At 39.7% G+C, this 17549-nt stretch overlaps 1 protein-coding gene across 10 annotated transcripts in view; it reads left to right on the top strand.

The window, feature by feature from the left end:
- Positions 1-16860, top strand: part of LOC109403306 (zwei Ig domain protein zig-8) — a 911020-nt gene extending 894160 nt beyond the window's left edge. For 9 of the 10 annotated variants that reach the window (XM_062855318.1, XM_062855317.1, XM_062855324.1 and 6 more), the window contains exons 8-9: positions 15500-15668; positions 15788-16860. In XM_062855318.1, coding sequence (XP_062711302.1) covers positions 15500-15668; positions 15788-16380 — 762 coding nt within the window. In that variant the 3' untranslated portion in view covers positions 16381-16860. The remainder of the gene's footprint in view (positions 1-15499; positions 15669-15787) is intronic. The other variant, XM_062855326.1, reaches the window with a different exon arrangement.
- The last annotated feature ends 689 nt before the right edge of the window (positions 16861-17549 follow it).

The raw sequence follows: 17549 nt of genomic DNA, 5'->3' as shown, positions 1-17549 counted from the left end.
GTCGAAAATATGAAAAGTTTAAACATTTTTGCTGCTTTTTTATAAAAAGTTAAAGAATAATCTAGCTAATAAATAAAATTGACATGCTATTTCAAACTTTCAACTCAAACTTTTTTAAGCAGAAAATGCCCACAGAAATGAATGCAGTAGCATACTTTCGCTCTCTTTGAAAGTCGTATGTAGAGTGTATGGTTTTGATTCTCACGATTTACACAGAGGCTCATGCCATCACTGGTCAAGATTGTGATGTTTTGTCCCGAAACATCGTGACGAATCCCCCAGAAATGTCGTGAAGATTCCCTTTGGCACCTCGTGTATTGATTGATTTGTCTTTATTAAAGAGACTTTCAGCCCCCTCCTCGTGTAGATTTCTCTTGGAATGTCGCGCAGATGTCTCCTTACCCCTCGAGCAGTCGCGTCTTTGGCTACCTGCAACGACGCAACGCTCACGCTATGTACAAAAAGCGTGCATTTTTCATGGTGTGTGTACTCAGTACACGACGCGACCGCTCCCAGGTTAAATCTGGTGGAGATTTTCTTTAGAATGTCATGTGGATTCTACCAGGTATTTCGTGGAGTTCCCCCTGAAATCTCGTGGTTATTCGTTCTGGCATCTCGTGTAGATTCTCCCTGAAATCTTGTGCAGATTCTCTCTGAAACCTCGTTACGATTTTCTCTAGAACCTCGTGGAGATTCTTAGGAAGTCTTATGGAGATTTCCCCTGGTATATCGTGGAGATTTTCCATGGAATCTCGTGTAGATTTTTCCTAGAATCTCGTGGAGATTTCTATTCTCTCTGGAATCTCGTGGCGATCTTCCTTGGAATTTCAAGTAGATTCACCCTGCAATCGCATGAATTTTTTCTGGAATCTTGTAGTGAATTTCCCCAGAAATCTCGTGAAAATACTCCCTGGAAGCTTATGGAGATTTTCCCAGATATGTTGTGGAGGTTCTCTCTAAGGTCCCGTGGAGATTCCCCCTGAAATCTCATAGAGATTCCTCCTGTAATTTCATGCAGATTCACCCTGAAAGATTCCTTCTGGAATATCGTGAAAACTCCTCCTGGAATCTCGTGAAGATGTGCTCTGGAATCTCGCGGAGATTCTCTCTGGAATCTCGTGAGTATTGCCCCTCCATTCTCGTGGAGACTTCCGCTGGAATCTCGTGAAGATACTCTCTGGGATTTTTTGGAGGTTTGCCCTGGAATCACATAGAGATTCCACCTTGGAATCTCGTGCAGAATCTCTGGAATCTCCTTTAGATTCCCTCTAGAATCTCGAGCAGATTCTCCCTGGAATCTTGTGGAGATGCCCTCCATAATCTTGTGAAGATTTGCTCTGGAATCTTGTGGAGATTTTCTCTGCAATATGGTGGAGATTTTCTCTGTAATATCATGGAGATCTCCCCTAGAGTGTTGTGAAAATTTGCTTTGGAATCTCGTGGACATTTTCCGTGGAACCTCGAGGAGATTCCCCTTGAATCTCGTGGGGATTCTCTATGGAATCTTGTGAAGATTTTTCCTGGAATTTCTTGAATATTCTCTGGAATCTCGTGCAGAAATTCCTACTGGAACCTCGTGGAGATTCTCCCTGGGATCTCGTGGAGGTTTCCCGTCGAATCTCGAGGAAATTTACTCTAAAATTTAGTACAGCACTGGAGTGCTTGTTCATCGATCGCTGCATTTGATCTTAAGGCGAAACTGGAAGCATTGCCTCACTTTTTGGTTTTTGATTTTTTATTAATCAACGAAGCAATATTTTCAAAATCGGTCTTCGTACACATTTTATGAAAAACCAAAATTCAAACAAATGAAAAAAAAACCTTCCAGTTTCGCCTTAAGGGATGTTTAATATAGTTGCAAATATTTTGTATTACCTCCGCATTATGCCTTATAAGCATAAATATCTTTGTACAGTCATTAATGTTGTCGCGCCTTAAATTTGCAACATAAATAAAAATATATGAGAGAAACGTTTCTCACTGACGTAATTCTGGAGGTATGTTAAATGATAATAGCAAAAAGACGAATTTTGATTAAAAGTTGGGTGAAAGATCCCTGAAAAAAAATTGAAAATCGGTTCACAAGCGGCTGAGAATGAGCTGCTCAAAGTAAATGTCCCCACTTTTTTCTTACACGGTATAAGGATTTCTGAAAATCGATGACAAAACGAATTGCTGATTTAAATGAATTGGAATGAGCAATTTGAAACATGAGCAAATGAATGAGTCAGGGCTTAACGTCAAACCATCCTCATAAAAAAACGATACATTTTGGATCACTAGGTCTTCAAATATTTCAGTTTTATGTTAACAAAGTTTGCAAATTACTTTTCTACTTTCTCGACCTTGCAGTATTCTATAATATAAACTTTAGTGGACACTAAGCACTGCTGCAAAACGTATAATTGGTTAACTACAGTTTACACAACATAGATAAACTGTGTATGGCATTCGTGGTGCAAAAATATTCCGATCTCGATGCCAGCGTTGACACTGCTGCCGTAATGCAGCAGCCCAGTTTCACCATTAAACGATGAAAAACCATTTCCTGCAGCTTGGATCCCTCGTCTTCGGCTCACAACGAGCGAGAAACTATAAAAGCAAAACCGAGACCCTAGCGATTCATTCCTAGACGGTTAGGGAAAACAAGCTATGCACTGCAAGCAAATATCATCATTCATTTCTTATTCACTTTGGAATTGAAATATTAAGTATTCGCTGCGAAGTCAACCCGGGGTGGATGCATTTCTGGATTCGAAGTATGCACGGAACGTTGCTCGTGGGATCCCCCAGTCGTGTCCCGCACCAAAGAGATCTGGGAATCGACGCTTGTGGGAAACGGAGAACGTGCGGCTCAAAGGTACCCTCTACCTACCGACTGCCAACCAACCGAAGCCAAACCCGAGGAAATGAATGAAACGGAACGGGGTTGAACGGATAGCGAAAGAAGATGGCAGTGTGCACAGGAACGTTCTACATTTGCAAAGAACTTCATACAATTATAAATGCAACCGGAAGTTCGGGCAGGGGCGAGAAAAGAAGAAATCATCATGTACTACTGTACTGCGTTGCCTGTGGGGTACCAGTGTTGGTCGAAATTGCTTTTCCGAGAGCACAGCACTGGGTCATTCGTGCCGGTAGTTCCACCACCTCTGGGGGATAAACGTTCTTTTTCCGATGCAACATAGTGCGCCCACTTGGCTTAACTGCGCTCACAACGGAAAAGGGATTTTTCATTTCAGTTCATCCATCAACCTCGTTAAAGCATTGGAGATTTATGGCGTGTACGAGGTCCTCTCTGTGTTGGTATACAACATGCATGAATTTCATCAGGATTGCATCCACTGCGATGAAAGCCGTTTTCCATACAACCTGGACAGCCTGTATGCAAGTGTACGATGCGTGAAGCATCGGAAGGTATCTGACTGTTTTAATCGATTCCTTTTTTTGATTTGGAATGCTGAAGCTTATGAATAAACTTCGCTCTTAGTTTTTTATTTCAATAATTTCAATTGCCACAAAGTACTTGGCCTACCATTATTTTTGGAGGCATCGAAAACATTTTGTGCTTAAATTATTTGCTTGCACTTACTGACATCGTCGGTTTCCTGCAATAGGGGCACAACTCAAAAAATGTAAATTTTCAGCGTTTTTAAGTTGAGGATCTTGAAGCACCTCCAACCGGTTTGCTTATTACGCTCATCATTTGCCAGGTTGATCCCGAGAGTAGATAATTGGGTTAACATTCGTCATGGGAAAGTAGCATTCCACCTGGCCCAGGTCCTTTCGAGTAACATGTGAGAAGGACATAAGGACAATCTTGTCCAGAGGATGTGTAGGGAAGAGCTAGGCTGGAATGTCGTTTTAACGGTTATCACCCACATCGTCTTGGTGCTACAGATGAGGTGAATGCTATGCAAGAGGTGGTCCAAGGGTTTGGAGTAGGCTACAAAGGTCATACCAGTGCCCTGCGATCGAAATCGACCCTTACAGCGATTAAAAGCCATCCTGGTAGCGTTGCTGTCGTGGCATCGGTCATTTTTTTCTTCTTCTAAACCATAGGGAGAAAATCTGCTCGACAGACACCTGAACGGTCCAGGTCCAGGTGTGGGGTTTAGGCAGTCTTCTATAACAAAAGTTAAAGCCAAGACCACTCTATCCTTCCCGAGCAGAGGGGAATATCAAATTAATAACTACGAAATCACAAAACCTGTTTTTATATCTTGTTTTGTTATTATTGAATTATCAAGGCATTACGTTTCCATAACATGTTTTGTTGGACAATCTTATTTTGTTATGACCAAGCAATTGGTATGCAGCCCTTAAATAACATTTCAATATTACATTCTGTTGTGGAACAAGTTTGGTTATTATTGTATTATTGAGAGTGCACAAATACTTTATGGTATTGCTATCTAAACTAAAACAAATTTTGAAACAAAACCTACGTCATTCTACAACGTTATTTACAGCATTTTAGGGAAAGCAACTGCATATTCACTCATCAATTTGTCTTCCTCTTCCATTTATCATTACATCCTAACTGAGACAAAGTGCATGCCCCATATCATTAGCTAGTATTCCGTGGGAAAAAGTTTGCATAATGCACCAGAAAAACTATTTAACGATTTTTTGAAAAGTTCGCAAAGTTAGGCCCTAGGTGCGCAAAGTATGGTACGCTTACGGTATCACATTTGATAAGAGGTGTGGTAAATTACGTGACATGGAGGTGCTGTAATGTGTACAAAACAAAGTCCCTGCTGGGCGGCGCGAGGTTTTGCTAAATTTCTGAAATTGACTGAGTTGTAGCTGAAAAGTACCCAAAATACCAGCCACTGCCCAAGTGGCGCAGTAATATCGGCGTTGTTGTGGAGTTAGCGTATTGAAAAGATATGGTCTCTCGTGAAACATGCTTCGTAATTACACTGTTGAAAACGCTTTGACATCCACGTGCAGCACAACAGAACATGTGCTCGATGAACAAATTGAGATTTGAATTATGAAAATGCTACGGTTAACCTTGGCTTGGTCAGCCAAAGCAAAATCAAGAAATTGACATTTATGCTTCGTAATGATTACTTTGAAGTCAATACTTTGGGCCTAGACTGGGCAGATATGCTATTGGTGATTTGATGGTGCATGAAGAAGAAGAAGAACGATGGTGTTTTGAAAAATCCTATCCCTACCACACAGGAGAAGATTTTAAAATGCCTCTATAAAATCTAAAACAAAATCTAATTAAAAACGGTTTGATGTACGGTGTAAGACTTTGGACGGACTACATATTGAACGTATAAATTTAAATTTAACATTTTTTTCTTGGTAAGGTACTTAATTTGTACCAATCACCAATTGGGTTTTCAAATTAAGAATAATATATTGATTTTTTGATTTTATTCGAAAGAGCACCTTTTTGCCTTTCTCGTACACCAAGGTGTACCGAAAGGCTATATGTTCACTCCAAAAATGAAATCTTGATAGAACCCTCGGAGGACCAAGTCTTATATACCAATCGACTCAGCTCGACGAGTTGAGATGATGTCTGTGTGTGTGTATGTGTGTGTGTATGTATGTATGTGTGTGTGTGTGTGTGTGCGTGTGTATGTGTGTATGTGTACAAAAATGTCACCTCACTTTTGGATAGTAAATATTATCCGATTTCAACGCTTTATGTTTCAATCGACGCGGAATATTGTCCCATTGTTTCCTATTGAAAATGGTTCGAATCGGTCCAGCCGTTCCGGAGTTATGGCCATTTAGGTGTTCCGGACCGGTACCCCAGGAAAGGGCCAGATATGAAATTGCAACAAACCCATGCATGCGACCCATCAAACCACGGCATTTTCGATTATCTGATGAACGGTAAGCAGGAAAATAGTCGCAGACTATATCTGAACCGGTAGTGTTCCGGAACCGGTTCCGGGTGTCCCGCCGGAAGTGGCCAAATATAAAAGTGAAACAAACCCATGTATGCGACACATATAATCACCCCTTTTTTGTAACCTGATGAGTGATAAACAGGAAAATAGTCTCTGACCATATCTGATCTGGTAGTGTTCCGGAACCGGTTCCGGGTATCCCTCCGGAAGTGGCCAAATATAAAAGTTGACCAAACACAAGCATGCGACACATCAAATCGCAGCTTTTTCTATAACCTGATGAACGGTAAATAGGAAAATAGTCGTGCACTATATCTGAACCAGTAGTGTTACGGAACCGGTTTCGGATCATATCTGAACCGGTAGCATCCCGAAACCAGTTCCTGATGTCCCGCCGGAAGTGGCCTAATTCATACATGCGACACATCAAATCGTAGCCCACATTAGAAACTACTGATAGTGTTCCGGAATCGGTTCTAGGTGTCTCGCTGAAAATGGCCAAACAAAAAAAAAACAAAAATTCGCGACACATCAAATGGCATTTTAAGTATCCTGATGAACGGTTACAAAGAAAAAATATCTCAGATCATGCTTGGGAGAACTGGTAGTGTCCCGGAATCGGTTCCCGGTGTCCCTCCGGATGTGGTCAAATGTAAAAGGGAACCAAACTCCATGCATGCACTTCATCAAATCGCGGTTTTTTCGATAAACTGATGAACGTTTATTAAGAAAATTAGCTGAGATTACGTAAGAGACCACCGCTAGTGTTCCACAACCAGGTTTCAGGTGTCCCGCCGGAATGGGTCAAATGTAAAAATGAAACATGTAAATTTTCCGGAACCGGTTAAGAGTGTCCCACTGGAAATGGACATATATAAAAGTGAATCAAACCCATGCTTGCGGTACATCAAATTGCTTTTTTGTCAGTAACCTGATGCATGGATAATAAGAAAATAGGCACAGTCCATAGAAGTTACCTCCGGTAGTGTTTTTAATTCCGGGTAACCTGATTAACAGTTTTCATAAACTCAGACCACATTTAAATATAGCGTTAATGTTCCGGAATCAATTCCGGGGGTCTCGTAAGCAATACAAAATAGACTGAGACTACATAAGAGGCTACCGGTGGTGTTGCAGAAGCAGCGTTGGGTGCTTCAGCGGAATTACGAAAGTGAACTAAATCAATGCAAGCGATAGATATGTGTAAGAGAAGCAAAAACCTAAAAAAAACTAAAGCGATTTCGTTAAATCGCACAATTTTTGATTCCTGAGACGTAAATTTACAGTAGGATGGGTCAACGTTGTATGGAAAAATTATAATTTAAGCGCATCAGCCCCGAACATTCTTTTAAATCTTTATTTGCGTTTAAAATTACTGCGCAAAATTTTGATGCGACTGGAGCGCGAGCACTGTAATGTTGTTTATATTTGAATGTGATATAGCATTGGCAATTCAAATTACTACATTACAAATTTTACATGGATCTTGTAACCAATGATAATAAAATATAGCATAAAGTGTGCAGATTAAACTTTGTCAAAGTGATCTGTGAAAAAGTTAAATCCTGGCTAGTAATTGTCATCTTGGTATGAATCAGCCTCCAGTGAAGGTGGTCAAGCAGTCAACTAAAAGGTCTGATACTTTCGGCTCTGCCCATACGTTGAACATAACGTCGGAATAAGTGCCCCAATTCGATGATGACCTTGAATTTCTAAATAAAGTATTCTCATGATTCAGAAATTCGTAGGTGGTACAGTCCCAGATCGCCGTTATGAGCATTTCCTCCTTCTCGTCCGTTACCAAAGCACAGAGATTTGGGGCTGATCACTGACTCTAAGGCAAGATTGATTGCGTCGACGGAAAGATTATGAGTACATATTCGACGAGAAAGGCACTATCACCACTAGGTGGATTAATCTGGGTTTTTTAAGCCAGTATGATTTTTTTCAGATTCTTAAAACTTTATTTTGATACCTAAATTCAATTACAAAAAGATTTTTTGAAATCACCTTTTGACAGCTGGGCAACTGCTTGACAGCTCCGCCCAGTACGAAATGCAACGAGGGGTGATTCGACAAATCGCTCCCATACAAACTTTAAATCGATTTTTAAATAGGTTCCCGGGCACCAAAGTTCATGAAAATGTGGATGTTGGCTCAGTTTGGCATGTAGATTGTGAATATGGAATTATCTCAACACCACTAAAGAAGCCAATTGCAGCTGGTCTATGGAAAATTCCACGTGTATGGCAATTCGGGGTTTTTCTTAACTCACGATGACCAGATCGGTTCAGTCGGATTTGTTGTTGATGGAAAAAATAAATCTGGATCACATGAGATCAATATTGTCAAAATCGGAGAAAATTCATCACAGATATAACCATTACATAGTTTACCTTCTTTATTTTATTGTCTGCTGTTTCGTATTATGAAGAAAAAAATAAAGGCATTGCAACTTCTAGAAATTTCATCAGACTCTTCCGTATTTTTTATTTTATTCATTGCTATAATTTGAGTTTTGGATAAATATAGCATCATAGCTATTGATATGTTTATCTTTGTGTTAATTTCCTTCTTTCAATATCCCAGTCCCGCTACGGTGCCAAATTCCTATCACTTTTCTACGATTCCCAATTCTTATAGGTTAAGTAAAATTTTACCTTCAAAAAGTGATACATCTGCAAATGAGTTTTTTTTTATCTCAAAATTGAGTAAACTTAGTTGAATTTATATGTCATTTTAACAGTACTGCTATTCTAACCTCTAATTATAACGTCAAAAAGTACCGAACAGACTATGTATTACGAAGTAATGAATGTTAGTGAGAGTGGAGATAGCAAATATGGTACCTACTAAATAATTATAATCAATAAAAATATCAACTATACAGACAATTCTGCTCAATTGATGATTGCATTTGTCTATTATAACTTTTTTCTTTCGATCTATTATTATTCGATCATATATTGTTTGATATTATGTCATAAATATCTTTTTTCATTACTAAAAATAATCTAAAATAGAATAAAACTAAACAGCATCTGCAGAAGTAATCATATCGGCATATGATATAATTACCTTTTCCTTCGCTCACGTAGGTACATGTATAATCGCCGTTCTCACAACGCGAACAAAACTACAAAAATTAAAAAAAAAACATCTCCGTCAGGAAAGAATCTTTGTCACCGCCAAAATGCACTCCATGACGAAGCTCAATCATAAATAGTCGACTAGCAACTTTTTCGTCGTTCTCTTTGTTCCGAAACAGCCGACGACGGGCCATGCGAACGCCACCACTGTTATTAGTGTTACAGTGCACATGTCTGCGCACCGCGATAGCGCTGTTGGTAAGAGAGAGAGGTTCATTGTTTGATCTTGCATTCAAATCTCTGTCTATTTTTGTCCTGCGACTGGCAAACATGAAATGGGGGAATGGGGAAACTGGCAATACGTAGAACCAGTAAAGCTTATTTCGTCCCTCACTGCAAGTGCTGTGATAGCCTCATTGGTAAAGGCGACTGAAAATTTACGATAGCAGGATTGGAGGTTCAAATCCCGTCCATGTTTGTAAGTTTTATAATGAATTCGAAATTTTTTTATGTGACCTGTTATTTTCTAAAAATAGAATAACACACTTAAAATAATTACCCAAAAATGAGTAAAAAAAGTTAGTTTTTACCCTAATTTTGCTTTCGAAATGTTATCAATAACTCTTTAATATCAAAATTTGTTATTGAAATATTTCCCAAATTCACTGTTATTAAGTTGTTATTGCCACTAACAAAACATGTTATTAAATTGATTTTTCAGGAACAAATTTTTGTTATGTGACTTGTTATTTTGCCGCATATGACAGCCAAGTTTATAACTCAATATGTTATGTTAATAACATGAAAATTACTAATTCCGTTATGCAGTTATTTTGCCAAAATAACGCATTTTGTTATGCTGTTGTTTTTCTCTTCTGCTCGGGTTGACCCATTAAACACATTCACATGGTCGCCAAACTGTACGTCTCTCCGGAACCACCAAGAAGGCATTGTTTCAGAGATGAGCTAGTGCTTCTCGCACCCTCAAGGCCTGCAGCCTGCAGCAACGGATATCGACTACTTGCTTCAGAGAGTCCACCAAGGTAGCATGCTGACACTTGGCCAGTTTCCCGAGTGGTCTTCACCACTCCCCTTGTTCTCGGAAGGCAGGCAGGGTCAATTACCACGCTCGAGACTAAGAACTGATACTTGCGTCAGTTGAAATGTTATTTTCACATGATGTCTGTTAGCCCAACTATCTACCCTCGGGATCAAGTTTCCTTTGGTGGAACTCACCACAGGAGCATGATCAGTTCGACGCGCTCATTTCATTTCAATTCAGGCATGCATTGAATCATGCCTCATGTATGGGAGGAATGAATCCAATGATTTAATCTTTGATTGATTCCCACAGCAGTGGAAATGTATCGCGTTACCATGTGGCAGAAAAAATGTTTTTGTATCTGTATTAACGAGATTTTTAGCCCTAGGCTAGTTCATCTCGGGACCCATCCTCCACTTCCCTTCCGAAGGAAGAACTCAAATTTTGCGAGTTTGTCGGGAGGGGGATTCGATCCCAGGTCCTCGGCGTGATAGTCAACTGTTCTAACCATCACACCAGATCCGCTCCACAAAAAAAGTTATTTCTGACATATATTACTTTATTCTTCATAGAGGGTCTGGAACCATTTGGGCAGGAGCAACTGTTTTGGGCACTTGCTGCTATAATTTAGTCAATTTCAAACCGATTGACTTGAATTTTTTCACATGGCTGGATACTGTGCGTATCAAAATTGACTAAGTGAGAGACGAACCAGCCAAGGGCTGAAAGTCTCTTAAATAAATCTAATCTAATCTAATCTAATCTAATCTAACGCATACGCAGCCAGTACAAGAAAGCATCCTGGAAAATAATCGGGTTAGATTACGCCCAATTATTTTTCTAGTCAATATTGATGCTTGCAGCATATCAAGGATATGATACAAGCGTCAAAGCGGCCAGGCCTACTGCGTAGCGTTTACCGCAGAGATGATTCTTTGAAATTCTTCGATTATAATAAACTTTTGTTTAACATTGAATCACTTCTTGAATCTACAGGGGAGGAAGGATGCGTGGACATACCGTACCAAACGCTCCGAGATTTTTGCAATAATATGGTTCAATATATACAATATACAATAGAGAAATAAGAAGCATGAAACGTCCTCACCAAGTTTGTCGTTTTATATCCATTTGACGATCGTCTTTTCTGAGCCAGGTTCCTTTTGATGTGGGATGCTGCTTGAAAAATGTCACGCCAAAAAAACGATCAACACTCGCGCACTTAGTTGTTGTACGAAATTTCTCAATGTTTTCTGGAGTCAAGTCATTACACTAACACACTGTTCTGATTTAAAAAATTTACACCAAGAATATAACAGCATTGGCAAAAGCACACGATGCGGCATGCAAAGTCGGTATCCGCCAGTTCGCAACGTATCACAAAATCAATCACTAGCGGAATCACGATATCAAGTCCTCCCGGCAGCAATCACAAAACGAAAATCTTCAATTTGAAGCTAAGAGCTTCAAAGATGCAACACAACCAATGTGCCAAACGGATTCCGCAAATGATACGCTTAATACTTCCAGATGGCATAGCTCTAGCCAAATTATCACAAAAACCACACAAAACATGAGAGCGAAAAAAAACCGTGACAGGCAAAACAAATTCACGTCCGATCGCGGCGAGGCCTACTTCGATTCCCCTTCCCAAGGGCTGAAAGTCTCTTAAATAAAGACAAATTAATCAATCCGTTGACTAAGTTATAGCATCAAGTGCTCAAAATAGGTGCTCCTGCCCAAATGATCCCAGACCCTATTAACAATTGATTTCTTCGGATCAATTGAAAACGAATTTCAATCTGTGATTCCAATGAAGCAAACTTGAAAAAGTCATGCAACTTATTTCACCCCTAACTGTTGGAAATATGGTTACATTTGAGGTGCGTTTCCATATGTTAACTTCTTCAAACTGTTCAAACACCTAGAACTGTTGGAACTATTATTAAATTCAACTTTAATAACTGCATCGTAATTCGGATCAACATGTATTTCCAAACGGGGAGCAGCAGTGGTGGTTCGAACTGCTTCTACTCCAAAACGTGCCACGAGCCAACGATTCTGCCTCCCTCTTACCGTGTGGTTCCGTGACTACCTACATACTGGTATGCTGGTATTCGGTTGGTCAATAGTAGTGGGTAGGAACGATCGACAGCATAATTTTGTTTCATGAATTATGGATGAGTAAATATTTGCGAGCTCCACGCAAGCACGGTGCTCTTTTTTCCGGTGCTGTTGTTTTACAGGTAAAATCCATTTCGTTGATATCATACACGGTATGGCTGTCTTTTCGCTACCGCCCAATTCCCATCTCTGGTCGAGAAGCTGTCGTCGTTCGCAGGCTCGATAGACTGGTTGGTGGAACACTTTCACTATGTGAGTGTGACCAATGTTATCATCCGACCGAGGACGGCAAGGTTGGCTAGGAAAGAAACACAAGTGTGTTTAATGATGTTTTGAAACATGAACCAGTCTAAGGCATCCTTCCGTACAGGTACGAAAGCGTAGAAGAGGGATCAATATCCCAGATTGGAGTGAAAATTGGATCGGAGGATTTTCCACTCTCCGGAATGGATTGATGGAAACGATTTTGCAAAACTGATAACAGCGACACGCTGCTGTTGATGCTTTATTGTCTAACCTAACACCTCAAGGCTAAGGGCACATCAACATGGAAGCATAAAAAATTGTGCACATTTGTCTGCACATGCGGAAAGGTGCAAAGTAGTAATACCGAGAAAGCCGCAAGAATAGGTCAACTCTTAGAATAGACATTCTTGGAATATTGAACATCGGTATGAAGTTTCTAACTGTCAAATTGTTTTTCTTTTCATACTTGAACATACCTGTTTGTTTAAGTTCGAAATAGAAGTTTCTGCGGTTGTCATCAAAGTCAAAGACAGTAATATGAAATGAAAGACATAGAACCGTCTTGATGTGTCAGGTACAGTACTTGTCACTGGAAATCATGTCAATACCCACACAGAAAACGCACCCTTTTTATTTTCCCATTTGGTCCCATCATTCCAGAAATCCTTAAACAAAATCAACATTTGCCAGCAACTTTTGCAGCCGATCGTAAAAATTTGAGCGAAAGTAAAACAGTCACGTCTGAGCCTTGCGGGAATTCATCGATATACGTACGCGCCAGTCAATCGAAATATCATTAGGTATGGCAATTTCGCTGTGTCTGGGCTTGCCATACACGACAAGCATGCCCCTGCTCGCTGCTTCTCGTCCTCTGCTCAGGTTGTTCATATTATAATGCACATGGGAGAAATCGGTTGATTCACTTTGGGGCCTTAGGCCAGCAGCGTACAGTGAAATTCGATTGCTCTGACAAGTTCTGATTTCCTGCAAACGAGCAGAGTCAAAAGTTTGATAGACACTGAGACTGTGGTACTGATGTGAGTTATTGGAATTCCGTGGAAATTTGCTGGCACCTTTCGGTGGCGCCTACATACGTACAAAGATACATTGCATGATGTTGATGGGAGCGATGGCGGCAACAGCAAACTGAGGTTTGGAGCACCGGAGGCGCAAGTTTTCGCAAACATTAGGACTTTAACATTGAAGTCATTTCAGCATTTTCAACTTCTGAAGTGAATTGAACTTCAATTTTCACCGCACTACCTCATTTGAATCAGACGAATTTGTCAAAATACTTGACCCTAGATATGAAAAGTTATTCACACTGCTCAAAAAATCTAAGAAATCCCCAATACTGCACTCGAACACCTTCAGTCTTGCTAAACTTATAAGACGTTTAGACTGAACTGGAAGCTCATAAGAACACTAGCGCCACGCAGTGAGTGATTATTGAACTTTTTTTTCCATGTGAAAGCTTTTAGTCTTCTGAGCAACTTTGCCGAAGACAGTATCCTTCTAAGTGGTTAAGAACGCGAGATGTACGACGTTTAGACTAAACTGGAAGCTCATAAGAATACTAGCTCTACGTAGTGAATGATTCTCGAACTAAATTGTTTTCCATGCGAAAGCTCTAAGTCTTCTGAGTAACTTTGCTGAAGACAGTATCCTTCTAAATGGTTCAGAACGCGAGATACTCCACAACTACTTGCAAAATGTAGTGCTATCCTACATGTCCGACATGATGCCCTTTGTAGCAGATTCCCGGAACAACTATTTCCACATAGGGTAAATCGGGGTAATTTGGTCACCTTAAGCAAAAGTCGATTGAAGATGCAGAAAACAACGTTTAATCTCTCGTACATCGTTTGGACAGAATGTTTCTGATAATACTATACTAGTTGCATAAAAATATCATGGTCTAATCGTGTTTAAATGCCAAAAAATTATTTTTGAAAAAAGTGTTGTTTTTGGGTCGATTTTGAACCGTCGGGGTAATATGAGCACCCTATTTTCAATGAAGATTTTATATCGCCTAATGCAATACAAACTTAATATGCTTCGCTTGATGTTGAATCATATAGTATCAACTTAAAGTGTACAGAAAACAAACTAATTTGAAAGTTATTTAAGGTATTTAAACAAGAGAAGTCTTATGAGATGTTTTTGTTCAGCCCTCGTCGGGGTAATTTGGCCAACAATTTTAAATTTCATTTTTCTAATATACTATGAGACTAAATTACTTCGTTCTAATGTTTCAATCGCTTCATTATCAGGCCAGTATTGGAGCTCTTAGGTAGATTTTCAAAAAATACTAGATTTTAGGTGATTTTCCAGTGGTGCTCAAAGTGCCCCATTGGCCAAATTACCCCGGCTACCCCTATCAACACATTCTTGACGAAATTATTTATCAAATAAGGCATTGGTCATTTGAATTGATGAAAAAATCATCATTCTATAAGAGTTTTAATTTCTGGGTCCCCAATACATTATTCGCAACTTTTTGTGGCGCCATTTTGGTTTCACCTTAAGAAACTTTTTTTGTTTTAAATGCTTCGTTTCTGCAAAATATTAAAAGTCAAGAAGGTTCATTACCATAAGTTAATTAACAAAAGAAATATTAATGCTTGAAATCGCGTTTCGGGTCATAAATGACCCTAATGCACGACGCAGATTATAGTTATTTATGTAACGAGTTGCAAAAAGTTGATTTTTTTCAGCGCAAGTCGTACATTTATCCAACGAGGCTTGCCAAGTTGGATAATTACGAAGAGTGCTGAAAAAAATGAGTTTTGCAACGAGTTCCATACAAAATTGAGTTGCATTATGAAAATTATACAACTATTTTCATTATGCAACTCATTGCATAATGAACCAGTTCGGAAAAATTGGCCATTATGATATCAAAATGAGTTAGATAAAATATAAATTATGTTACTGAATTGCATAAAAACAATTTTCATTTTTATTGTTCTTCTTTTCTACTCTAATGAAGAACCTTCAAACCAGTGATACAGAACCAGTTTATTCACTGTCAATCTAAAATTGTTCTCTGTTTCTAGGTATACAGCTCCCAAAATCTCACATGTAATTAAGCTGTTTTATTTCTTTCCCATTTGCAGATCATCAGCTACGACTCTCCCCGTGGAGGTGTTTCCGTCATCACCGAGAAAGGTGACACGACCACATCATTCCTGCTAATCCAGAGTGCCCGGCCCTCTGATTCTGGACAGTATACTTGCAATCCGTCCAATGCCAAAAGCAAAAGTGTCACCGTGCATGTGCTGAATGGTAGGTACAATTAATGCATCATCAATGAGCATTTGATTGGACTCCTGCTTTGGTCTCAATCTAATCTCACCCAACACCATCGCTGAGTGTAAGAACAGCTTGAGAGAAAAATTTGACAGGTGTTTCCCATTCTGTTTCTAGGGGAGTTCCCAGCAGCAATGCAGCGCGCGGGCCAACCGCATCATCGCACGCCCCAGCATCATCAGCTTTTGGTGTTTCTGTCTGTTTTTATATCATCGCTAGTGTGCTACAGGCTGGTCATAGGACGCGGAGTGCTTGCCCCGACGTAGCCAGTTTTCTAGACACCTTCGCAACCCTAGTCTTTAGACCGTTTCTGTTACTAACGCACACAATCTATCGAATACTGATCAATCAAATTACGAAATTCAATCATCGCCTAGGATGCAACATCGGTAGCAGCATAAGATCCCCACTGGTCCTGATGGTGTTGACGCTGGTGGCGTCTTTCCATCGAATGGCGGACTTTTTTCTCCGATCCCTGCTACTAACTACTTCTTCCCTGTCACAGCGATGGCAGCACAGCCACTGTCGGAGGATATCGAGCCTAGGGTTGTTGGTCACATCCGTCCTTCCGAGACGGACAATGGACATCATTACTCGAATATTCCGGGTGGTGCTACTTAAACATAACGGACACACATTCGAGTTTGTGTTAAATCACTTGTGGAATCAAAGATTCGCAGTTAGATGAGAAAATTTTAATCTGTAGGTTAATCAATCATGTATGGTTATTGTAAATTCAACATTAACAGAACAAATATAATGCAAAAGAAACTTATAAATAAAATAAATAAATGAAATCTAGCCTAAGGTGATCTGTTATTCATAAGCTTTAGGTATCTATAACTAGAATCAATGAATGAGTTAATGAAACAAATCAAATTCATTTTCCAAAGGAAAGCAGCTAAGCGAATGGTGGTAGGTATATTCTGAAAGAACGGATACTGATTTAATTTTTAAAACCACGTTGAATCGTTATGGTGAAGAGTATTGGTGATTGAGTGATATTTTCATATTAAAATTATTACGAAGAAAAGCAAAACCCGAGAAAATATAATGAACTATGAGAAATACCATAAAACAATATATGATAAATGAATGTACAAAATTATGGACAGTATATAAAAGGAAATAAACCTAAAACGTAAACCAAATGGATAACTGAAGTTGACTGATTGAATCCGAAATACGATGTGATTGGTATATTGGTTTCACATCTCTACAAAAATTGAGCCCCTCGCACAGATTTCAAGCGAAACCGCGATTGCGGTCGCAGCCCTTCAACCTTGGTCACACCCAACGTTTTTTCAGGTCATATTGCATCTACCATACTACGCTTACTTTATCCTTCATTCAGCCAACGTATATTTTCCAACTTCGGAAGAGCACAAAAATGGTCATATCTTTTTTGTTTTTCGATGGATTTTGATGAAATTTTCACCACTTCCCGAAAAACTCTTCTAGTTTATGATGCCGGGGACATGGGTGCCTGGTCCACATGGTTCCGGAGTTATTCCGGATTATCTTGGGGTACCATACTTTACGCAACGTATATCTCAAGATCCCGATGAGGTAGAAGTATAGTGTCTTCGGCGAATTTGTTCAGCAGGTTAAGAACTAACTGGCAACGGTGACTTTGGTTCGCGATTCGGCCGCTAGGCGGCGACAGTAAATCCTTTGGTATGGGATTTATCCGCTAGGTGCCGCACTGTGTCTGAAAAATTCGAACACGTATATCTCGATACCCTAATGAGGTACAAGCATGCCCTTTTCAGCAAAGTGGCTCAGAAGACTAAGAACTATCTGGCAATGGCGTCTTTGGTTCAAGAATCGTCCGTTACTTGGCACCAGGGTCAAAAA

The sequence above is a fragment of the Aedes albopictus genome, chromosome 3 (assembly GCF_035046485.1).
Source record: "Aedes albopictus strain Foshan chromosome 3, AalbF5, whole genome shotgun sequence".
In the NCBI taxonomy this organism is placed as follows: Eukaryota; Metazoa; Arthropoda; class Insecta; order Diptera; family Culicidae; genus Aedes; species Aedes albopictus.
The sequence above is the reverse complement of the archived record's forward strand: the minus strand, read 5'-3'. Positions and strand labels throughout refer to the sequence as shown.